General features: G+C 46.9%; 1 protein-coding gene and 2 long non-coding RNA genes across 7 annotated transcripts in view; 2 read left to right on the forward strand and 1 right to left on the reverse strand.

Moving 5' to 3' along the window:
* Window positions 1-326: 326 nt before the first annotated feature.
* LOC105106546 (signal-regulatory protein beta-1) lies at window positions 327-18,972 on the reverse strand. 2 transcript variants are annotated; one of them, XM_031434068.2, is made up of 6 exons: window positions 18,804-18,969; window positions 15,688-16,041; window positions 9,554-9,874; window positions 8,650-8,976; window positions 3,525-3,636; window positions 327-2,862 (listed from the first exon to the last, which is right to left on the reverse strand). In XM_031434068.2, exons 1-5 carry the CDS (start codon window positions 18,874-18,876, stop codon window positions 3,533-3,535), a joined length of 1,179 nt encoding a protein of 392 aa, XP_031289928.2. In that variant the 5' UTR covers window positions 18,877-18,969; the 3' UTR covers window positions 327-2,862; window positions 3,525-3,532. The 2 variants fall into 2 exon arrangements, with proteins under 2 accessions (XP_031289928.2, XP_031289930.2); XM_031434070.2 differs by lacking the exons at window positions 327-2,862; window positions 3,525-3,636 and having other exon boundaries at window positions 8,787-9,005; window positions 18,804-18,972.
* LOC135318519 (uncharacterized) lies at window positions 5,961-7,753 on the forward strand. The gene is made up of 2 exons (XR_010376652.1): window positions 5,961-6,030; window positions 7,621-7,753. It is a non-coding gene; the product is annotated as an uncharacterized LOC135318519 (long non-coding RNA).
* Window positions 17,229-23,802, forward strand: part of LOC135318518 (uncharacterized) — a 53,901-nt gene continuing 47,327 nt past the window's right edge. For all 4 annotated transcript variants that reach the window (XR_010376650.1, XR_010376648.1, XR_010376649.1 and 1 more), the window contains exons 1-2: window positions 17,229-17,660; window positions 18,358-18,449. This is a non-coding gene — a long non-coding RNA (uncharacterized LOC135318518). The remainder of the gene's footprint in view (window positions 17,661-18,357; window positions 18,450-23,802) is intronic.

Raw genomic sequence — 23,802 nt, forward strand, 5'->3', positions numbered from 1 at the left:
TATATCAGAATGAGTGCATTCTTACAAATGTGCAATCTAGAGGCAGCAGAGAAACTTTAGGGCAGAAAGTAAGAGATGCAAGGTGCAGTTGAGACAGGAGCTGTGTGGGTTCACTTTTGTAAGAGCGCTAATCCCATCCATTCATGAGGGTGCAGCTCTCATGACCTAACCACCTTTCAGACGCCACACCTAACACCATCACTTTGGGTGTTAGGATTCTAACATGTGAATTTTGGGAAGACACAAACATTTAGATTATAGCACAGTCCAGTACTTTAATTTATTGCTCAAATTGTTCCAGGTTTGTCGGCTTGGAGCTCTTTCAGTTGGTTCCCACACCCTTTGACATACTCCAGTCAGCGTCTGTTTTCTGGTTTTTTTTGTTTTTTTTTTCCATTTCCTTGTGATATGAAAAATGTTTAATTTTTGAAATGATTGTTTAAATACAAAGAAGAAAAAGTAGTCTTTAGTGAAAGGGCTTTAGAATACAAGAGCTAGGTGGTTGATGAAGAAAAATTTTATTTTGATATTCAGTATCTATAGAAACGAATACTCAGATAGTCCCTTCACTGTTAGAACTGACATCCTATCTGAGGAAGAGACACATACAGGAAGTCCTCACTTTGCATGGTCCTGATATGCATGAATTTCAGGTAGACAGTTTAGTTAAAAAACCTCAGTCCCCCCAACACATGGTTGAGATTTCAGTTACCACAGTAAATTTATGGTGAACAATTGCATAAAGTACAAACTTTGCCACTATCTCTACTTCAGTCCACAAATAACTGTGTAATAGATGCCCATCCTGATCAGGAACCAGTCATGTCCCTTATTTCAAAGTCTGCAGTATTTGATCACTGTGACTCTGTTACTCATTTCAGCACAGACAGAAAAGCATGTAGCTGTGCTGTCATGTGACTCCCAGTGATGAATCCACATGACATTTACAAAAATAAATAACTGCAAAAGGGAATTGAATACAAAGAAGAAAGTGCAATGAAGAAACAAAAGGTGATAATGTTGGAAGCGACATTCAAATTGAACGTGAGTAGATTAAAGAAGAAATAGTTGACCGTGGGAATGGTACACTGATACTGTTAGAAAGATAGGCAGCCACAAGAACTTTGTGAGGGCAAACTTACCATATAATGAGGAAGGTGGTTGTGAGGGAAAGGGTGAAAATGCCCCAGAGGAAGCGACAACAGCAAATACCTCAAATTAAAGGAAGTTTTGTAAAGATTTCACAACGTTGAGAGTATCAGGGAATAAAATGTTAGAGTCTTACCCAAACTGAGAAAGGAGTACTATAATTCACCAAAGTATAGAAAAGGTGCTGGCTTTTATATTGTAAATTATGCAGGAAGAAGAAGGCAAACACTGTTCAAACTAAACTCGATAGGTTTGCAAATAAAAAAAAAACTCTTTAATTCTCAATGTTTCTAATGAGTCAAATGACAGTATACTCTAAATATTAACTTTACTATTTTTCCATTTCCTTCTACATTTTAAACTGACAGTAAAAGAGTCTCTGATGTTTAAAACCATTTTTTTTTTGAAGATCACAAAACAGTTATTCTCCCATTGATTATTAAGGTCACTTTTCAAGTTTTCAGTTTCCAAGTTATTTTAAGGTCCTGCTCTACCATGCAAAGTGAGAATAACTTACATTCAGTATATAGATGGTTATAAATGCTCAGGAAACAAATTAATCAGGTTAAGAGGACATGGAATGCCAGGGTGAGAGAGGAATTGATATCTTATACAGGGCCATCTATAGAAGGTGCCTTTGATGAAGTGGCATTTGAGAGTGAGGCAGGCAGTTATGCTAGGGGAGGGAGCAGAGAAGTGATAGGATTTGACTTACTTTCCCAAAGAATCACTGAGCCTGAGACAGGGAAACCAGTCAGAGACGACAGCAATGGTGCAGGAGGAGATGATGGTGGCTGGGACCCGGGAGTGGTGGTGCGGGTGAGAATGTGCACATTATGGATGCAACTGAGTGGTGTGCTGGAGAGCTCGAACTGCTTCAAGAGAGCCCAGCTGTTACTTTTTCAAGAATTCCTGCAAGCTGGTTATTAAATGGTTGGTAGCTTGAAGCTGGCCACATTGGAAGTATTGACAGCTAGAAATTGGCCAGTACTACCTAATAGGCTTTTTTTTTTTTCTTTTGGAGAGTGGATTATTAAATATTTACCATCTCACCTCTGGACATCAGCATTTTGAAGGCAAAATTGAATATGGGATATAAAAGAAGGAGAAATCAAGGATGACTCTGAGGCGTCTAGACACAATGTTTACCATTAGCAGCACAGTTGGGAAGGATGCAGGAAGATGGAAGTTCTCCTGGTTCCATCACAGAGACAGGACGGAACACTACCTTCAGGGTTTGAGGGGTAGGACATTTGGGCAAAGAGGAAGGATATACATTTTCTTCTTAAAACCAGGAAGAGGGGGTCATCTGTACTCAAGAGGTAAAAGAGAACTTCAAAGTGTGGAGCTTCCAGGATAGGCAGGAATCCGAAAGACAGAATAACTCCTCTGAGCAAGGACATGAGTGTGTAGTTCACAGCCAAGTCCAAGGTGATGGATGAGAGATATCCCGATACGTGTTGATGTGACTTGTTTCTCACGTTCCAGGGAGATGTTGTGAGTCCCTCTCCAGAGCTACTTCTCTAATCCCTGCTGAGGACCCAGCTTTGACGGCCTCAGGGCAACTGTGAGAGGGTCTCAGGAGTGTGGGGGCAAGCAGGTCTCCATGGAGGGAGGCATTTGGAGCAGAGTCGTGGAAGCTTCCAGCTGGGTCTTCTCCTAGGCTGGGCCCCTCAGAGAGGGAAGCAGACAGCAGAGACTGAGGGTGTTACCCTGAAAAGGAGGAAGGAAGGAACTGAGGGAACCGTGTTCATATTTAATGATCTGATCATCATTCAAGAAACGTTGACTGCATGCCTCCTGTGTGCCCAGGCTGTTCTCCTCATGGGATGCCTGTCTGAGAGGGTGGGCAGCCTCTGAGAGAGGTCTCTGCCCCCTCAGCCTCCTCCCCAGGACCTAATGCCCCTTCCCCAGCCCTTCTTCTCTGTCTCATGGAGGGTCAGAGCAGGAGCAGCCCTCAGAGCAGCAGATCCAGGGTTTCTCCCCATTACCCTAAAACGGGGATTCCTTTTGCCCCCACGGAGCCCCAGGGTTCAAGGATCTAGAAATGGTCTCCAAGGGAACCACCCTCTCAGCTGCTCCTCATTCAGCAGCCTCTGCTCACTTCCTCCACAGAACTGCCAGGAGACACCCTTTGAAAACCCACGATCCAGCCCACCTCCTACAGGACCCCACACCCCTCCCGGGAGCTGGGCACAACTGAGGGAAACCTCATCTCCTGAGGATATTGAAGGCGGTGTGTCACCTCTTACTCCACGGGGGCCCGTGGCCCTGTGTGAACTGCGGGCTGACCCCCACCTTCCCGACCTCCCCCACCCCTGACCTTGCTGTTTCTGGGACAGACCTTGTCCTCCCTACCCTCCACCACAACTTACAGTCAGACCTAACGCTTCCTGTGGACAAAGATGACAGTGACACCGATCACCAGCAGCACTTTGGGGCCTAGGATGAAAACTACCAGGAGAGAAGGAGACAACGAAGGCTGGTCTGGAAATCAAGAGACAGGAGATCTGATTAGAGGGGCTCCAGAAGCCATTCCCAAGGGCCTCCACTTACTCATTCTGGAGCCACCTGGGCCCAGCCATGCTCTGAAGCTTTTGAACCTGCATCCTGTCCTGGGTCAGACTGGAGGCAGAAATCAGGATAGTGTTTCCACATTCTCTCTCCGTCCTCTCTCAGGCCCCTAGGGTTATATCCTCCTTGAGGAAAGGGGCAGAGAGTGTTTGCAGTCAGTGACGTGTTAGGTGTGGCACCTGGTTTACTTATTTGGTTCTCACACCTCTACGAGGTAGGTATTATTCTCCTTCTGATGAGGAGAGTGAGGCTCTTAGAGTTTAGGGAGCATCGCAAGATTAGTGGGATTCAAACCTAGGGAAATCCATCCCTCTTGTCCCAGAAGATGATCCCGAGATCTTGTCTTTTGGACCAGGTCCAGCCTCTCGGGGTCACAGGAAGGAATGTCAGCACAGCATGCAAGCGAGGAGGATGGGTTTCATGGTGAGAGCGGCCCTGCTTGGCCAAGGGGTGGGGCTGGAGACCCCATGTTTCAGGAGTTGTGGGAAACCCCAGGGTGGCCTGAACTCATGAGAACTGCTGGCTGGAGAACAACCTGGTGCTTCAAAGAAATAGGGTCTCATGGTGGGAGGGGCTTCATACCATTCAGCCCACCTTGACCTTCGTACCCATGAAACCTGAAGTCTTTATGCTGACGCCGAAAGTCAGGTCTGAGTAAGCTTACTTTTGGACGTTTTGCATTTTTACGGTGAGCTGTTTTTGCTCTCAAAGTCATAGAAAGAAAGCTGTTAAAATATCTTTTGTAAATAAAATAATCCTTAAAGCCCGAGTGAAGACCTCACCAGTTTTTGCTTTTGAAGGTGCTGGAGGATGACAACTCTCAGCTGAGTGGCCCTTGGGGTTTTTTCTCAGCTGGAGGGACCTGCGTTCCTTAAGTCTGCACATCCTTCTAGAGGGCAGCCCTCACAAAGAGCCGGCTGAACCGGGAGTATGGAGGCTCAGGTCCACCCTTTCAATTTAAACTGACTCTGATAGACCATCCTGGCGCCTCAGCTCTGTGTTGCAGTGTCTGAGTCTCTTGTCCCTGCTTTGTAGTCCGACATCTCCCTTTGCCGGTCCTGCTCCCTTCACGTGCTCATGCGTGTTGATCCCGGCAACACTTCACAATCATCAGCCCTCAGTCTTCTCTCTAGTTCAGACTCTGATTCCCAGAGAAACTGATCTGTGGGAGTTTGTCTGGGTGTGAGCTGAAAGGCAAACTCTGAGATGCAAACTCGGAGCTGGATCACTCATCGACTGTCCAAGCGGATCCCAGCAGTGGCAGGAGGTGGAGCAGGAGTCAGCCCTGGAAACCCTAGTGATGCAATTGTTAAAACTTCTAGTGGTGGTGAACTGGGATGGTGTAACCAGGGCTACAGAGGGGGTTGAATTCTGAAGTTTAAAGGGTCAACTCTACCAGAAGAGAATCTTGAGCTGTGGGGTGGGGACATATGGGTTAAAGCACTGAAAAACCTTCACTGGACTTTAGGAATGTTGAGAACAACAACAACTTATCTCCAAAAATGGCCTTTCCAATCCAGAGCGATCAAAAAGGAGAATGTGAATTCTATACCAATTTGGCTCTCATTATTACCTGAAGAGAAAATACCAGAACTGCAAAATACCTGTGAGTCAAAAACGCAAAATCACCAAATCCTAGAGCACTTTCCCTCTCTGGGCTGCCATCCGACCCTCAGCCACCAGGAGAAGTGCAAGAATCACAGACAAGGCAGCCAGCACACGAGCCTAAGAATTGTTTGAAAATATCACAACCAAGATTAAATTCACCCTAACTATGAAAATATTGGAAAAGCGTCCTGCAGAGCAGAGATCTGGGAAGGGGTTTCAAAGTCGGCCTGGTTGAAAGGGTTGGCACAGAATCCCCAGAATCCTAACATATATTGCCTTTCATGTCAAAAGGGATGAGCGGTCATGATGAAGTTAAGGGTCTTGAGATGGGACATTGTCTTGGATTATCTGAGTGGAGCCCATGTCATCACAAAGATTCATGTGAGTGAAGGTGGGGGTAGGAGAGTCAGAGGAGATATGAGACAGGAAACAGAGGTCAGAAAGAGGTGGGGCCTTTTGCCCAGGAGTGTGGACACTTCTGGGAGCTGGAAAAGGCGAGAAATCGCATTCTCCTCTGGAGCCTCCAGAAGGAACACAGCCCTGCCATCCGTCGTAGACTCCTGACCTCTAGAATGGTAAAGTAACACACTTGTCTTGTTTTAAGTCACTAACCATGTGTTAACTTGTTACAGTGGCAAGAGGAACCTAATCCAAGGAGGATGGAACATTTAAAAAGGACAGATGAGACTAGAAGGACAGGTACGATTTAAAGTGCATAATTTCTTGGTGGGGAAAAGACAATAAAGATGAAAGAAGGGCTGTTTGCCAATTGAGTGATGAAGGGAAAAAGAAAAAAATAGGGAAGTAGGGAAATTTACGGTCCTGAAAGACAAAAGAGAACCAAAGACTTAGAGGATTCAGAGCTTTTTTCCCACTGTGTCAAAACCAGCCAACAAACTAAAAACTCCAGTGACATATTGGATTATGCTGTGCTACGAGAAGAAAGGTCCATGAAGCTAGAAATAGTGTAAAACACCCCAATACCATCACAAAAAACAGGCGATAAGACGTGCATCGTCACACCGGACCACCTGGGCCCAGGAGCAGTGCCCAGAGCCCTCAGATGCACCGGGCAGCAGGGTCACGTGGACATCTCACGCTTTGCTCCAGCCCCACAACCTAGATGCCCCAGAAAACATTTCCAGCCTTATTACATTAGCAGGCAGGCTGGATCAGGCAGCCTGCCGCACCCAGAAGTAACAGTCCTGGTGGAGCCCCAGCAGTAGATAGAAGATTCAAAAGCAAGTCCAAGTCCCTCCAGACAAGATGGTGTGGACTCATCTCTCCTGCTCTCCCCGTTCAGTACACCCTGAACCCTAGAAATGACACAAGGGACAAACATGGGAGGATTCTGAGGTGGAAGAGGTAGGAGACTGGTTAGAGACCTGAGCACTGGAGGAAGAACACAGTGTCCAGGCACCCAGGTACCTCTCCTAAGTCCTCAGGCACAGGAGGAGACCCTGGTGTGGCATTAGAAAAAAGAAAAAGTCTAAATCAATAACGTAAGTTCCAGCCTCAAGAAATGGGGAGATGGGGAGCAAAATGAGCCCAAAGCAACCAAAGGGAGGAAAGAATAAAAACAGTGGAAAAAAAAGAAATAAAACTGAAAACAATAGAGAAAATCACTAAAACACAGGTGAGTTCATTTAAAAGATCAATAGAAATGAAAAGCTTCTAGTACGACTGTTAAGAAAAAAGCAGAAATGACACCTTTCCAATACCAGGAACGAAGCAGAGGACATCACTGCAGACACTGCAGACATCAGAAGGATAATAAGGGAATATTATGAACAACTGTCCAGACAGAAAATTGACAACTTAGAGACACTGGGACGTGTTCCACAGAAAGCACAGCCTACTGCAATTCACGCAATATGAAATGAATACATTGAATAGCCCTAAACTAGGCAAGTTCTTTTTAAAATTCGAAACAGAATTCTGGAGGCCCAGGTGGTTTCACAGGAAGATTCTATTAGGATTTACAGGTGAATAAAAAAACAACTCTGGTGCACAGGAAACCAGTATAAAAGAAATTTTAAGAGAATTTGAAATATATACTCCATTTTAGATGACATTAGGGAATTACTGTTGATTTTATTAAGTGTGTAATGGTATTGGTTTGGCAGAAAATCAATGTCCTTAACCATGTAACCACACACCTGTAGACTCCACTGGCAACTGGATGTGCACACAGGACTCCGTTATTAGTGGACACAACCATGCAAATTCTGTATAGCTGTTGTTTAACGGAAGGTGTTTGTCCTCTCCTTCCTGTCTTTATTCTTCCAGCAGGAGGGACATGGACACTCGCTGACCCAGCATTGACCCCCAGCCCAGCAGACAAGGACAACACCATAGGCTAAGTTGGAGGGAATGTCGGCCTTTGAAAGGTCTTCTGGAGTAAAGACGCCTGGGAAACTGATCAACTGCCTCCTGATGTTACATGAGAAAGAAATAAGACATGTATTATGCATAGGAAGGGGGACTCTGTATGTCCTTGGGACAATGCTCAGCTAAAGGAGAACGTGTTTCTAATGAGCACATATTTGTTATATGTGGTCCCTGGTCAGGAACTCAGATTCACCTTGATTAGTTTAGCCAGATCACCTGGACTAAAGGCAAGACATCTTCAACAACACCCACTGTCGTTTCCTGAGTCCCTTTGGTAAACTCCAGATCCACTGGGTGGTAGAAGCAGAAAAGGAGATCATAGAGCTGAGATCATGCACTGATTTGCATTTAGTAAATGTGCACTGAGTGACTGTGATCATTGCTGGTCCACTGCCACAGATCAGGGGACAGAGGAAGCCCATGCAGTGACATCTCACGGTCACCTGGGTGCCTGGTCCAAACTCAAACTCCACAACTTCAGGGCTCCCTTTCCAGGATTTCACAGAGTAGTATGTGTAGGAGACTGCTTGGGTTACTTTATGTTACTAATGCGAGTGGAAATTGCAGAATGGAGAGACACTAGGCAGAGGTTAGAAAGAGCAAGGAGGAGGGAGGTGGGCGGACAGGGAAGGATGAACATAATTACTGGTAGTTGAAGAAAGCAAGAGGCAGAACGCTATGAACACAATGATCTCCTTCCTTTCTGTCTTTCTTTAATTATATTTATGACAAAAGATTGGTAAGCATACATCTAACTTTTACCAGTGGTGATTTTTGGAGTATGGGATTTGGGGAGGGGATCTCACTTCAAAATTCTACTTTATATTTATAGTCTTCTAGATTATTCTATAACAAGGAAGAATTACTACTTTAATAATTTAAAAAGATAAAATTTTAAAAGCCCTGTCAGGTTAATGAAATCCTCACCAGGACGTTCATGTGTGTCCTGGTCCTTCTGGGGAGCAGAGGCCTCCAGGGTGAGGTTGGCGCTGACTGCCGGCTGCCCGTCGTGCTCCACCTGGCAGGACAGCACCTCACCTCTGTGGGCGGACGAGTTCACCAGGAGCCAGATCATCCTGTTAAAGGTCCCGTCCTTATTCTCCATGAAGGTCGACGCCGTTTCTATCCGGGACACGTTTCCATTCTCCACCCAGCTCAGCTGGTGGTCTCGGGGGTAGAACTGCTTCGCCTGGCATGTGACGTTCACCTGGGTCCCTGAGGCGGGGTGTTGGGTGACCTCCAAGGTGGGCGGAACTGAAACAGCACAGGGCAGGAGCTCTGACCTTGTGGAACAGAGAGGTCACAGGGCAGGGGTTGGAGAGCAGCTCCCAGCCCTGCAAGGGGGTGCCTGAGGACAGAGCCAGGCATGCAGCAGGTGCTCAAACACTGAGTGTGCCATTTGCATATCGATGAGATCCTAAGCACCGTGCAGGGCACACAGTAGGTGCTCAAGGAGTGGTTGCTCCTGTTAGGGTTATAATGTGGGGAATCAGTAAGCAACTGGCATGCAGTTGGAATATAATAACTGCAGCCAGTTAAATGAAATCCCTAGGCACTTAGGGACTTGGCTTAGAGTAGGCGCTCAGTAGTTGGAGATGCTGTTGTAAGTAAAGGAAACTGCTGAGCACAGGGCTTGGCACGTGGCAGGTGTCACCTGGCAGCTGCCATTAAATAAGTAGTGAGAGACCAGCACATGGAGGTGCCTGGTGGTCGGGAAGGACTGTCAGGAATTCTATTCCAGGCAATTCAAGGCCTGGAGCCAAAAGCAGGGGGCGGAGCAGGTGGGGCTTGGGGGCAGGTGTGGGCTCGGGCTGGTGTGAGGGACATCTACCTCGGATGGTCTCAGACAAGTAGGCAGTCCCACGGAGAGGAGGGCCCCCCTGCAGGGTGACGTGGGCCACCTCGCAGATGACCTGGGAGCGAACATCCCCCGGGGCCAGCACCACCTTGGCTGTGCTGGAGACGCTGTAGGAAATGCTGTCTCCCTCTGGGTCCACACTGGTCTGGGAGGCTGTGATCTCATTCCCGTTTTTGAACCATTTCAGGGAGATGGTTCTGGGGGAGAAGCCATGGGATCTGCAGGTGAAGCTCACTGTCTGCTCAGGTGGGGCCCTCGTGGCGGGGCCTGATACCACGGGAGGAGAGGGTTTGGCTACAAAAGGAGCATTTACAACAATGAACATAATTGTCATTATCATCACTAATGATAAGCTTGCGACACAGTTAACAACAGGGGAGATAATTAGGATTAATTAATTTCTTTTTATTTTAATGGAGGTAGTGAGGATTGAACCCAGGACCTCGTGAATGCTAAGCACGCTCTCTACCACTGAACTCTACTCTCCCCACTAAGAACGTTTCCATATATTATGTTTTAATCCTGCGATTAGTTCTTAGAGGGGTGTGTCTTCATCCTCATCCTAAAAGGAGACACACTGTTTCCGAGAGGTGAGCTCTGAGTCTGGGGTGGGGCAGACATGGTTTCCAGGCCTGAGTTCAAAAGTCCACTTTCTTTCCTCCACCAGGTGATTTCTCACCAATCTGGGCGCAGGAACAGAAGACCTGATGGCTGCCACTCTCCTATTAACTCTTCCTAGCTGGGCTCCCCTGGAAAACTTAACTACCTTCAGAGAAGCATTCACAGAAGTAAGTGCGGGGGAAGCAGGGGTGGAGCGAGACCACCTTGGATGCTGAACCAGGCTGGGCAGTAGATGAGGGGTGTGGCCCACACCCCTCCCAGCTCCTCATCTGCGAAATGGGATAGCAGGCCTTGTCCTTCCCGGGGCTGCAGCGAGGGTTCCATTAGGCAGGGGAAGCGTCTTTGCTTTAAGTAAAATACAAGATGCCTCCCAATACTAAACACTGTACTTATATCCAGAGCTGTCTCTTTGGGTTTCTATGAATTTACTCCCTAGTTTTCATTCTTTCCACAAATATTCCAGTAGGAGTAGTATACCAGCTCCTGAATTTCAAAGGCAGGGGGCAAAGGGATGTTTTTCTGAATCTGGGTTCTTAGCTTGGTTCAGTTTTGAGTTGAAAGCAAAGATCACTGAGAGCTGAGAAAGCAGAGGTGGTTAATTTCTTAATCGTTATTAAATCAGAAGAGACTCAGACAGAGGCCCATGAAGCAGGCAGATGTACCGCCTGTGTCTTGAAAACAAACACAAATCAGCTAATCAAAAGGGAGGGCGGTTTCTCCCTCTAGAAGGTTATAGGGTGTCTCCAGATTGTTCATTATTACCCAACACTTCCTGTAAAGGTTGGTAGACAGCGAATATTATAAACATTTGCATCTGTAAATATTTAAGTTGCTTTCTAAAAGTCATCAAACATTTTTAGGATATAGTAAGGAAGTGTTACTTGAACAAGTCAAGTCATAAAAAACGCAGCATCCTGAACGTCCCTAAAGGGATGAGATACTGTAATCAGTCATCATTTAGAGAGAGTTTCCTGGGAGCCTGACACTGGGCTTATCCCTGCATGACCTTCGGCTCTTTAATCTCCCCACCAGCCCAGTGAGGGGGGCCCGGGTGTGGTCCCATTTATGGGATGAGGCTCAGGGAGGACAGAGCTGGCCAAGGGCACCCAGCAAGGAAAGGTCTGAGCTCATCTCACTCTACACAGTCACTGATTCTAGTGTCTGTGATCTTTACCTCTGAGCCTCAGTCCCTGTTTCCCTGCAATGTGTGTGACAGCTCCATCCTGGTCAGATGAGGGGAGATGTACATAAAACCCAGAGCCTGATGCACAACAGGTGCTTAAGCAGCAAGACCTGTGACTGTTGTCAGAAGGTCTGGTCGTTCCTAGTTCTGAAACTGCCTGTTTATTCTTCAGGCAGTGAGAAGGCAGAACACAAGCACAGCAGGAAAAAACAAACAAACAAAAAGTCTCAAATCCTGCTCCGTGCAGCTGGCATGCAAAACCCTGATGAAAAAGCAGCAATAGAAGCACCCCAGTATGATTCTCTTCCTCTTTTTTATAATAATCCCTTCAGGAAACAAATTGGGGGAATTGGCTTTCAAAATATATGATGTTGCAGGCATTCCCCCGCAGACCAGCTCTTTACAGAAAGCTGGAGGCATTTTGAAAGGAGGGAGGAGAGATTCCATCAGTGTCATGTTGGTGTGTTGAGGCAGGAGGGCTCTGGGCTGAGCAGGGAGTGTTTGAGGGGATTCCAGCCCCTCTTTAAAGATGGGAAGTTTTCCCCAGCAACAAAGCTGAGGGCTGAACAGAGTCCTGAGTCCATAGGAAGCCCCTCTTCACCCCAGGTGAGCTCCGTGGGAGGAGGTGTCCCTCCCTCTTGATTCAAGCTTCTTTTCTTGGTCTCTAAAGAACTGTCTCCGTTATAGGCTATTCTGCAAAGTACCGAATAGCTGTTCTTGCAGCTCCAGCACCAAGGAGGAGTGACCTCTGTCTGGGCAAAACCCCAGCTCCGTTTGTGACCTCAGAGAACACGGAGCTCAGGGCTTCTCTGCCCTGGATGTAGGCAGCATCCTCTGCAGGAGTTATTCAGTCAGGTGCCCGGGCCCACGTGTCTCCAAATAAACCAGGGTTTCTAGGGTGGGAACAGGGACTGGGGATCTACTCAAACTTGCCTAGGTGAATCTGAAGCGCAGCCAAGGTGGAAAGCACCCAGCCCCAACCCAACCCCAGTTATACTTAGTCCTGGAGGGAGTGAGCCGCCCGAGGCCTCCGGCTTCGGCACATCAGAGCTAACAGTGGTGGAACACGTACTCTATGCCGGGCTCTTCTCTAAGCTCTGTACATGGATCCCTCATTCAGTCCCTGCAGCGGCTCTGGGAGGGCGGTGCTGACAGGGATGGACCAGGACCCGAGCCCCAGTGTGGAGAGGGACGCGTCTGAGTTCCCAGAGCCAGGTTCTGGCAGAGCTGGGATGGGAGCACAGGCAGCAGGGCTCGGCGCAGACGGTCAACCACTGTGCACAGAGGCTCAGTGTCACCCTAGCCCACCCCATCTAGGGCTTTCTAGAACCTCTCCAGTCATCACAGACACTGAAAGGCAGCCGAGATCACAGGTGGGGAAACTGAGGACTAGCGGGAACTGAGACTTGCGCAGACCACAGCCTGGGTGGACAACGCCATGGCTCACTGAAAGGCTGCTCTTTCAGCAGGCTCATTGTACCGTCAGGACATCCTGCAAAGATTGGTGTGATTGTCGTCCTTCTACAGGCCAGTAAGCCCTGCAAAGGGAAGTGAGACACAGCCTTGAAACAACACCTCAATTTGGGGGGGCCTACTCTGTGCTGGTGGTTTAGACATACAGTCTGAAATCCTTCTAACCTGCTAGAAAGAGTCCATGATTATCACCATTTTACATATGATAAAACTGAGGCTGACAGAAATGAAAGTCTCTTCACCCCCACAACCATATCCCAGAAGGAATTCCCTTGACCCCTGAGGTTTCAGGTCCAACAACAGAGCAGGCGCCCACCTTCAGGGGCCCCCACACTGACCACCACCCTCCCCTTTTCCCTCTGAGATTCTTGACTTCAAGCGAGACCAGGGAGGAGTGCCCTCCGGGGGCCCAGGCCTGGGGACCCCGTAGCAACAAGGGGGAGACACGGGCTCCTGACACCTGAGTCTAGAACATGAACTCTGTCCACGCGGGTATCCCAGCATCCCCTAGGAACTACCTCCCACTCCTCATCCTCAGTCTGCGGGGCCAGGAGTGGGCGTGCCCGGTGCTGCTGGAATGCACCGGCCCCTCTGCTCTGTCCTCGCTCCCCTTCCCGGAGCTGCTCCCGCAGGCCACTCAGTGAAGGGGCGACATCACAGCAACAGGGAGGAAAGGACTCCTGGGGCTTCTAAGTGTGCTGAGCCCTGCCTCATAGGAGCAGGTTCAGGACGTTATGAGACACTGCATCATCATCTTTTTGTTCTCAATTATAAAGCTAGCCTGGCAGCCACACAGGATTTTTGTTTTTAATACTTATTGCTGAAGAACAAAACAGCACAAGATTTTAAAAGGAAAGTGTTGGAGCTTCCTCCCCACTTTGACAAGCACAGTGGGGTGTGCAGAGAGCTGGGTGTGAGTCAGGCTGCTTTTGGATCTACCTTGGCCCCCTTACCTGCTCATCCGCCAGGTCCCCTGTCAGAGCCTCAGGGGCACAGATGGCCCCTCCCTCAGAGCACTGCCTATAGGAAGTAAATGCCAGGAGGAAGATTCAGCATCTGTCAGTCTGCTACCCCATCACCCCCTCCTGCCTCTCTCCTTTCTCATCCAGGGAATCATCTGAGCAGGTGTTTCAGGAAGAGTATGGCGGTCTCCTGGGAGGCAGCAGGACTGAGTGGGGTTGGAGCCAGTTCCCACCTGTGATTGGCTGTGCAGGGGAGGCCCCACCTGGGAACGTCAGTGATACCCGCAAAGCCAGGATTAACCTTCCCTCCTATGTCCAGGGCTTGTGGGGATATTTGCTTGCTACAACGGCTGAGAGTGAAATTTTGCTATATCCACATGAATTAAAATATACATAGTCTCTGATGTAGCAATGACACTTCCAGTGGGAATTTCCTCTTTGATGAGAGTGAGGCATGGACAGCGGTATCGACTGAAGTGCTGTCTTAATAGCCCAAGGTTGGGGCAACTTGGTACCTTTCAGCAGAAGACTGCAGAGGGAAAGACGCTGTGTCCATACCGTGTGCTGTTTTGCAGCTGCTGAGACCCTGGGCAGCTCTAGGTGCTGATATGGGATGAGTGACTTGGGATCATGTGGCTGAAAGTAGGTAGAGTTTGCCAGTCACCTGGGGACTCAGGGTCTGAATGCAAGGAGCATTTGAATCCTAGGAAAACTGAGAACCTGTTCAATGGTTTAGTCCAAGGAGCTTTTTATTCAGCATCTACTATGAGCCAGGCTCTTCCAAGGAGACAGCGTCCAGTGGTGGTGCAGGAGGAGCCTGGACTGAATCAGCTGGGTTCTGTAAGGATCCCATCACTCACTGGCCTTGTGAGTGTGGTATAGGTCCCTGTCACCTCTTGGCCTCAGGCTCCCCATATGTAGGTCGGGGTTAGGCAGTTGGTGTCTAAAAATCCTTCCTGCACTGACAGTCCAGTATTCTGGAGTTAGAATGAGGATCCTAGGCCTTTAGCAGAAAACCCTAAAGGAGCACCTTTGCTACCTCAATGGGGCAGCAACTAAGACACCGACATGGGGAACCTCTTCCCTGGGTGTGGGACATTCTGAGATGGGACATCTCTGCTTGGAGCCTTCAGTGATTGTGTGAGTTGATCCCTGAATCACACGAGGGTTTCATGACAGACCCTCCCAGGAAACACCCAACCTCTGGGCATCTCCTCGAAACCCGGCTGTGAGAGTTAACACTGAATCTCTGCCTCTAGGAGTTTCTTCTCAGTGTGATGTTTCTCAAGAAGAAATAAAGTAACACATTCTACATCCTGCCCCCAACCCTCGACAATTCCCTGGCCAGGATGGACTCCCTGCATTGGAAGGGAAGGGGACACAAGCTTCATGGGAGAACAGCCCTTGTCTGCGCTTTCACTGCTGCTTCCAGGGCATCCACAGCAGGGCCAGGCACACAGCAGGTGCTCAGTAAGTGCTGAATAGAGAGAAGACAGCCACATTTGAGGGGAGCACTCTCTGGAGGCAAGAGGTGAGGTCTGGCCTGTGACCGGGCAGATCACTGAGATATTAGCTCCCTTGAGCCTGGAACCAAAGGGCTGGAAGGGATTGAAAAGACACGGTATGTGGAGCCAGGCAGCCTGGGCTTCCAGACTTTTCATACCAATTGCCAGCCGTGGGGCCTTGAGCAAATAGCATGACCTCTCCAGGCCTCAACTTCCCTGTAGACAGGAGGGAAATCAGATCATGACCCAGTCATGATAAAGCGCCCACTGCTGCACCTGATTCTTATTTTTGCTCAAAGACAGGAGGGCATTTTGTTGACTCGTTGTCACAGAGCAGGGGACGAGGGGCCCACGTGTACTCACCACTCACAGTGAGCCGAGTGCCTGGTCCAGACTTATACTCCACGTCACCAGGGCTTCCTCTCTGGAACTTCACACAGTAGTAGACACCGGCGTCTGCCGGGGTGATATGACTGATGCGGATGGAAAAGACCAGGTTGTCTCTCCTTGTGGCGTCTGAAACATTTGTTACTCGGGGGAAGTGGCCTCCTTTGTAATCATAGATTAACTCGCGGCCTGGCCCTGTGCCCCTGAACCACTTGATGGGCCCCACGGGGATCAGGGAGGTCGTGGTGCAGCGCAGAGTGGCCGTCTCTCCAGCTGTGACCGACACTGATGTCTCAGGCTGAATCACCTGCAGCTCCTGAGCCGCGACTCCTGGAGGGAAACACAGAGCAGTTATTCATTCCTCCTCTTGTAATCAGGTAGGTTTTCTCATGTATTTACCAACAGAATCTTTTACTGACAAAGAGCACTGTTGGCCAGCCTTGAACTCAGCCCAGTGCAACTACTGTTGCATAGGACCCTCACGAAGAACCTGTAACGTGAGACTCCAACACAAATGAGGAAACTGAGGCACAGAGAGGGTAAATGGCACAGCAGAGAGCAGGTCTGAGTGCCTGAGTCCTGTCTGCAAATGTCTTGCTTTACCAGATGTTTCCGTCTGTCCACTTTCTGGTCTCATGGTGGGTTGTACTTCTGGACCTTTCCATTGGGAGGGGCTATGAGACTTCTTTCGACCATGGAGAGGTGAGCAGCAGTGATGGATGTATTTTGTGGTTATGCATTTAACTGCAAGAACCTTTAAGGATCAACTTCCCTGTTCCACAGAGATCCACACACTCATGATGGGGTCGGCTCCATCAGCCTGGGTACTTGAGTAACTGATTTTGAGAGCTCCTGACCCACAATGGACATGTAGTTTATAAGGGAAATAAAACATTGTTTCAAGTCCCCATGGGATTTTTTTCCCAATGTTTAATCAGCTTATAGTAGTTAGCTAAGGTTGTTGTAATAAATTATCAAAAATTTAGTGGCAGAGAAGACTCTAATGCAAAAAGATACATGCACCCCAGTATTCATAGCAGCACTATTTACAATAGCCAAGAGAGGGGAGCAACCTAAATGTCCATCAACAGATGACTGGATAAAGTGTGATGTATGTATATATATATATATAGATAGATAGATAGATAGATAGATAGATAGATAGATAGATAGATATATGCATACACAGTGGAGTACTACTGAGCCATAAAAAGAATGAAATGTTGCTATTTTCAGTAAAGTGGATGGACCTAGAGAATATTCTACTTAATGACAAGTCAGACAGAGAAGGACAAACCCTGTATGGTATCACTTATGTGTGGAATCTAAAAATATAATACAATTCAATCTATATAAAAAACAGAAACAGATTACAGACATAGAAAAGATCATAAGGGCAACTATTTTGTCTCTTTATTCACCAGTGCTCCCCAAGTTCCTATAACAGTTCCTAGTACCCAGCAGGAAAGCAATAAGTATTTGCATGCTGTGTGAATTGCCTAGTGCGACATCTCCCTGAGACCCAGAAGTCTACTTTCAGGGCGTAATCTCTGTGGAAGTTGTATCAGAAACTGCGTTTCCCATGCAGATGACTTGGCAAAAAACAGAAGTACTCTGTGCATGTGCAAGAAGCAGAAGAGCAGAGGAGAAGAAAAGCACAAGCCTCTGCCCCACACCACCCGCTTCCCTGTACTCACTGGCAGAAGCTGCAGAAAACTCATGAGGTGAAAGCGAGGACCCAGTAGGGAGAAGACCAGTGGTGAGACCTGTGAGCCCCAGAGCCAGACAGCCTGAGTTCCAGTCACAGCTCTTCCCTTCACTGCTGAGGGACGGTGAACCAGTGTGTGCTTCCTTTTTCTCATCTGTAAAGCCCTGGTACAACGTGTCTACCTTGGATACAGTGATCACATAGGTTAATAGTCATGAGCATTTGCAGCACCTGGAACAAGGTTAGTGTTCAAGAAATTGAGAAGTTCTTACTCATTAGATTTCCTGGGGTTTTAATGGAGGCTTTCATGACCTTGGATATGCATCGGGTGTGGCTAGAACCTCAGACATAGGTCATATAGCAGGAGTCTGTATCTTTCATCCTCTCCTGTCCAGCGTGGGAAAGGGACTCCGAGATAGCCCCACGTGAAAGTCTACTCATTTTACTAAGACATACATTTGCTTGCCTTAAGAAACTGGGAGAGTGTCAGGATAAATTTGGGGAAGTATAAAAGACCGAGGGTGTTGAGAAACCGGGAAAGACTAAGCATCTGATGATGTCATTTCACATAGATTGAAAAACGCTTTGCCGAGAACATGAAGGAAACCTTATCGGAATCCCATGTGTCTGCGTTTGTTTTACTTCCTCGCACCTCCTCGTACACACACACAAACACACACAGACTGCACACGTTGACGAGTGCATATACAAGTGTAGCCTAGTGCTGTATTATATGGGTTCTTTTGAGGAGTAAGTGAAATTATAACACATATTAAAAGCTCAGTAAAAATTTTGGCACGTAGCAGCCACCCAACACATCACTGAGAAAAGTTTGAGAGGACACACAGCAGGGTTTGAACTCTGTGATCTCCGAGTGGGATGATGGCTGATGACGATTCTGACTGTTCCTCTGTATCATCTGATTTTCCTGCAATTAGTCTCCACCAAGAAGCTGAGCAGCAGAACACGGTTCAAGGAATGAACCTGGAGCTGGTTGGCCTGCACTTGAACCCAACGTTTCCTGCCTTAGGTAGGTGACATCGGGCAGTGTACTCTCTCTGTCTCAGTTTCCCCTTCTGTAAATCTGGGATAATAGTCACAGCTTCACACAGCGATGTTGTGAGGGTTACACGAGTTATTACACAAAAAGCCGTCATTGTTGGTGTTTGAAGCATCGTCTCCTTCGAAGCCCCTGGTGTCCAGCTGCAGGTGGCGGAGCCACAGAGGAAATGCTCATATCCCTGATTTCATGCTCTAGGATAATGCCCAGTGTTTGGCCATCTGTAGCTTCCTCAGGTGGCACAACCGTTTACCTGGAGGTCCTAAAAGTGCATGGGGAGGTTCGGGGGCAGGGAGAGGGGATTCTACCCCAAGGAGTGCTCACCTGGGAGTCCCACCAGTAGCGCCAGCAGCAGGCAAGGAGGAGGAGGGTGGGGCCAGGAGGCAAGGTTCGGCATCGTGGAGGCCTGATGGGACTGCTCTGTCCAAGTGCGTGTCCCGCAGAGAACCCAGAGTTCCTTCTTTTGGGGAGAGAAGAGAAGCCCCACCTCCCACGATATAAGAGGAAGAGCATGTGATGGGGTGAAATGTACTGTGATTTAGTAAGCTGCTTCTAGATTCTAGGCAGTTCCTGCTTCAGGTTGTGAAACAGAAATCAGGCAGAGGACGTGGCTCCACTGTGAGGAGTTACTCATCTTAGTTTTTCAGAGAGATTGGACCGGCCTAGCAGAAACAATGCTTCCTCACTACCAACAAAACAATCATTTCCTCTTCTTTCAGGAGAGGAAGTGTGTTATATGACCTTCAGTTACAGTCCCGGGCATTTATCTCCAGGAAATGAAAATTCATGTCTACACAAGACCTGTTCAATAATGTTACAGCTGATTTCTGTGTAATAGCGCAAAACCACATGCCCCTGAATAAGTGAATGGTGTAACAAACTGTGGTGTGTCCTTATGACGAAATACTACTGTGCAGTACAAAGGATGAGTTATTTATGTATGCAACAGTGATTAGTTTCTTGAAGGCATTATGTTGATGACTAAAGACTTTTGAGACTCCAGTTATAGCATTCTTGAAATTATGTATATATAGAGAACTGATTGGCATTTGCCAGAGGTTTGGTTTGGTGGGGGTAGACTTCACTATAAAGGGGTAGCACAAGGAAGACCTCTGTCATCCTGGAACGTTCTGCATCCTCACCGTGGTGGTGGTTACAGAAACACACATATGAGGATGAACATAAGTCAAAGCTGGGAATGTTACAACCCTCAGCTGCAAATAGCAATCTCACAGTCATTATAACGTAGACACTGACTATTAACTTATCCAAAATCATAATCATGTTAGAGTGATGGGGAAAAGAAAGTGAGCACACGTGGAATGAGGTCACGAGGTTCAGAACATGATATCCCCAACTTCCACAGTAGGAGGTCGATTAAAAAGTCCCTAAGTCTTAGAAGTCAAAAAGTCGCAATATGGGCATGAGATCTGGCAGTAAAAGCTAAAATGATCAGTTACAAGAGTGGAAAATGGTTGCATCTTGGAGTTGGAAAGTGCTGGGAGGTTAGGGAGACTCCAGTTTTAATCTATAGAACTTGTCGAGCTGTTTGACTCTTCAACCATGAAAGCTAAAACCTAATTTTAGACAGATAGATTAATGGTATCAGAATTATTAGTGCTAATTGCACTAGTAAGAGTTTTCTAAATTTTCTAGATATAACATTGATGTTCAGATTCAACTACAACCATATACTGTAGTCAAACCTCACTGAAAACAGCAATAACAACTTTTAGAGATCCCACTAACGATGAAGTATTAAAGATATCTATAACCGGAGATACAAAACACCAAGTTAGAGAATATTGTAAAATTGTACACAAAAGTAATAAAAAGAACCCTAAATAAATAGAGGTATAGCATGTCCATAAAAGGGAAAATTCAATATTTGAAAAGATGTCACTTTGCCCAAGTTAATATGTAAATTCAATGCAATCACATAATAATAATAATTCTGAAAGGATTTTTCATGAATTGACAGTGATTCTAAAATGCTTTTGGGCCAAATAACCATGATAGTTTTAAACAACGGAAAAGGTGAGAAGATATGCCCAATAGAGCTGTCAAAACTTTTAAAGCTAGTCTAACTAAGACAGTGTCGTTTTAACAGAGAGGTCGACAAGAGGCTTAATGAAACAAAGACCTCTTAAGAGAACCGCAAATTTGTGGAAACTTGATAAAAGGCACAGGTGACAACGCAGATCTGTGGGTGCTGGATAATTTATTCTGAAAGAAAAAAAATAAGATCCCTACCGTCTATATAATGCGCGCACGTGTATGCGCGCACACACACACACTATACATATACATATATGTGCACATATATGTAGCAAGAAAAAAGGCATAAATGGAAAGGGTTAAATTTGATCAAAAATTTCAAATCTTTTTTTTTAAATAACAAAAGCTCCAAATGATACCAACACAGCTGCTTTGTGGACTAACTGGAGGAAAAGTGGGACTCTCCCATATGTGCCAAGGAAACAAAGATAAGAATGTTTGTTGCAAAGCTGTATGAGCAAAACATTGCATAAAGCTTCAATATTAGTCACAACATTTGATACACTGTGGCATATTCTTACAATATAAAACTATAGAGCAGAAATTAATAAAATGGAGCTACATATACCAAAGTGAATTTATCCTACCAACTGTGTAAAGCATAAAAATGAAAAGTTCCCAAATTCTATGGACACTATCAACAGAATTTATATAAAATTTAAAACATGCAAAATAATACTACATTCTGCTTAAAATTTTATACGTACGTTGGAAAGGTATAAAATCATGCTTGAGATTATAAACACCAAACTCAGGATAGTATTTTAAGCAGGAAGAGCAGACTATAGCAGCAAAATGTTATAACATTCTACGAACATAGGATGGTAGGCTTTTGGATGTTTTTAATGTTATTCTTAACAAATTTGAGAATAGGAAAATGCTTAGTGAGCTTAGTCATTTCAAAATACATTTGCATCAAAATGAAATCAGACTTGCAACAGCTTTAAAAATGAAGGGTTGTTCATGATCTGCCTGATTCTCTATGGGGTGGAGGCAGGGCCCGTTTGAAGCTCATCAGGGTCCAGCCATCCCCAAGTTCCCATGACCAAAGTCTTGTCCTTGACTCAGCTCCAAAGCTCAGAGAGAAGGAACACCAGGAGGGTGTGTGGAAGGGGGCATGTGCGTGGTGGAGGAGAGTGCAGCAGAGGGAAGGGCAGGGGTCTCGGGTCACCTGAGGTCCTTACAGCTTCTTCACCCCACTTGAGCCCTTTGGACAGGGCAGGAGGCAGTGTATGGCAGAACATGACAGATCTGTAGGAAGAATCATTCATTCATTCATTCATTCATTTATGTATTAATTCCGCGAATATTTACTACCACCTACTGTGTGGCAGGCACTCTGCTTGGCGTGGGTTCATGGCGCAGATCAGAAATGAAGCCCCTACTCATCACACCCCAGCACCTCTTGCTGAGTTCTCAACTCCTCTCATACCCACATTCATCTTTGCCACCTGTCAGCACCTCCAAGTCCCTTAGGAAGGTTCTATTAGTTGATTATAGCAATACTTTTCTCATTCATTCCAAGGATAGATCACGTGATAATGAAATCCATAGTAGTTTATGAGGGTGCTGTTTTGGGTCTTGATCTCAATACTTTGACCTTTCTCCCACCTCTACACCTTGGACCCTCACCTTCAGGGTCCCAGAAAACTTAATAGGAAAGCTCTGAAACTCCAGAGCGCTACTCAATGCATGACAGTTGGAAGCCTCTGAGAATTCCAAGACACATTTGGAGAAAATGAGATTGTTCACAACCTTCCCCTAAGGCTGGATCATCGATGTGACTTTGTGTGCTCACTCTGGACTCCTCTTGCCAGCCCAGGAAAGGGGCCCTGATCTCCCTCCCTAAGGACTAAGGCTGCCATCAACTCACCTGTTACAGGTTCCGCCACCTGCAGATGTAAGACCATGAAACAGATCACCAGCAGCACTTTTAAAACCCAGGAGGAAAGCTACAAGGATAAGGGCAGGCGTCTCTGGACCTAAGGGACAACAGGCAGAGGAGACAACAAACTGGTCTCTTGGGTGTTAATTCCTTACTCCACCTGGAGACAAAAGTGACCCAGTTGCTCAGAGGATTAGATGTGAGCTTACCTGGCCTCCCAAGGGGTTGTCTGTACTGTGGGCTGCTGCGGACAGTATGAGTCTGGCCCTGGTGGGGGGCTGTGCCTCTTGCTGCACCTTACAGGTGAGCACACTCTCGGACCCCTGCACCGAGGCGTTCACCAACTGCAAGCTTTCCGGGGTGTAGGTCTCATAACTGTTCTGCTTTGGCGTCGGCTGCTTGTCTCACTGGAACACACGGCAGTTCTCCATCCAGGTGAGATGCACGCTCTGGGGTTAGAATCTCTGCATGTGGCAGTTAACGGCCACCAAGTGCAAGGAGGGTGAAGCCTGGGACACTGTCACTGCAGGGGAACTGGCACATCCCAGAGAAATCAGACAATGACTGTAGGAAGTTTACAGTGGGCCCCGTGGTTGGGGGCTGCTCCTTGAGGATGGGTCATCTGCCCAGGGTCTGCCCCAGAGGAGGAGTTAGGTATTGGTTAACAGGTGCGTGAATAATATCGCGTGATTGAACGTGGGAATGCATGAGTGAATGTGTGTCTGGATGGAAGCATGGAATCATGAAAGTCATCCTAATTTCCCTTTCTTTTCTACTATGGTCCTTAAAGACCGAAAGTGACCCTGAGTTCCATGTAAGAACCTATGAACCCTTTGAGTCACTCCATGACTTGATGAAGGTTCCTAGACTCTAATCTTCATGATTCCAAGATACTAATATTTGACATAGGAAGGAACGTAGGTTTGGAGAAGTTAAGTACTGGCACAAGGCCACAGGAGGGAAAACTGGGCTTATGTCAGGGACCGTATGTTTACCCCGTGCTATTCTGACTCCCAAACTGGAAGCCTGTAAGCGTTTATGTTCAAGGCTTCTGAAACTATGATCCAACAACTTCTGGAATTTTTTCCCTAACCAGTTTCACAATTCTGCGATAGAATGTATTCCTTCCTAGGAAAATTAGGAGGATTAAATGATATAAATAATTAAATAATGTAAGTTAATAATATAAAAGCTTAAATATTTCAGTATAAGTCATAGGAAAGCACAGCTTGGTGCAGTGCTTACACTCGGCCAAGGGGTGGGAGAGCCGGCCTGTGGCCCCTGCGCTGACAGCAGTGTGCGTTGGCCATCAGCAGGCTAAGGTGTGAGTGTGGGGGGCACAACCTTTAAGTATGTAGATACTCCAATACTTTGTATATT

The sequence above is a fragment of the Camelus dromedarius genome, chromosome 18 (genome assembly GCF_036321535.1).
Source record: "Camelus dromedarius isolate mCamDro1 chromosome 18, mCamDro1.pat, whole genome shotgun sequence".
Lineage (NCBI taxonomy): Eukaryota > Metazoa > Chordata > Mammalia > Artiodactyla > Camelidae > Camelus > Camelus dromedarius.

Excerpts from the sequence above, each read along its gene's own strand:
- LOC105106546 (XM_031434068.2), bottom strand. The coding sequence starts at position 18,876 with ATGCCGAACCTTGCCTCCTGGCCCCACCCTCCTCCTCCTTGCCTGCTG. Across the intron at positions 9,875-15,687 it reads CACTCGGCTCACTGTGAGTG|CCAAACCCTCTCCTCCCGTG; the intron begins GTGAGTACACGT and ends CTCCTTTTGTAG. Across the intron at positions 3,637-8,649 it reads GGACACACATGAACGTCCTG|ACCAGCCTTCGTTGTCTCCT; the intron begins GTGAGGATTTCA and ends CTTGATTTCCAG.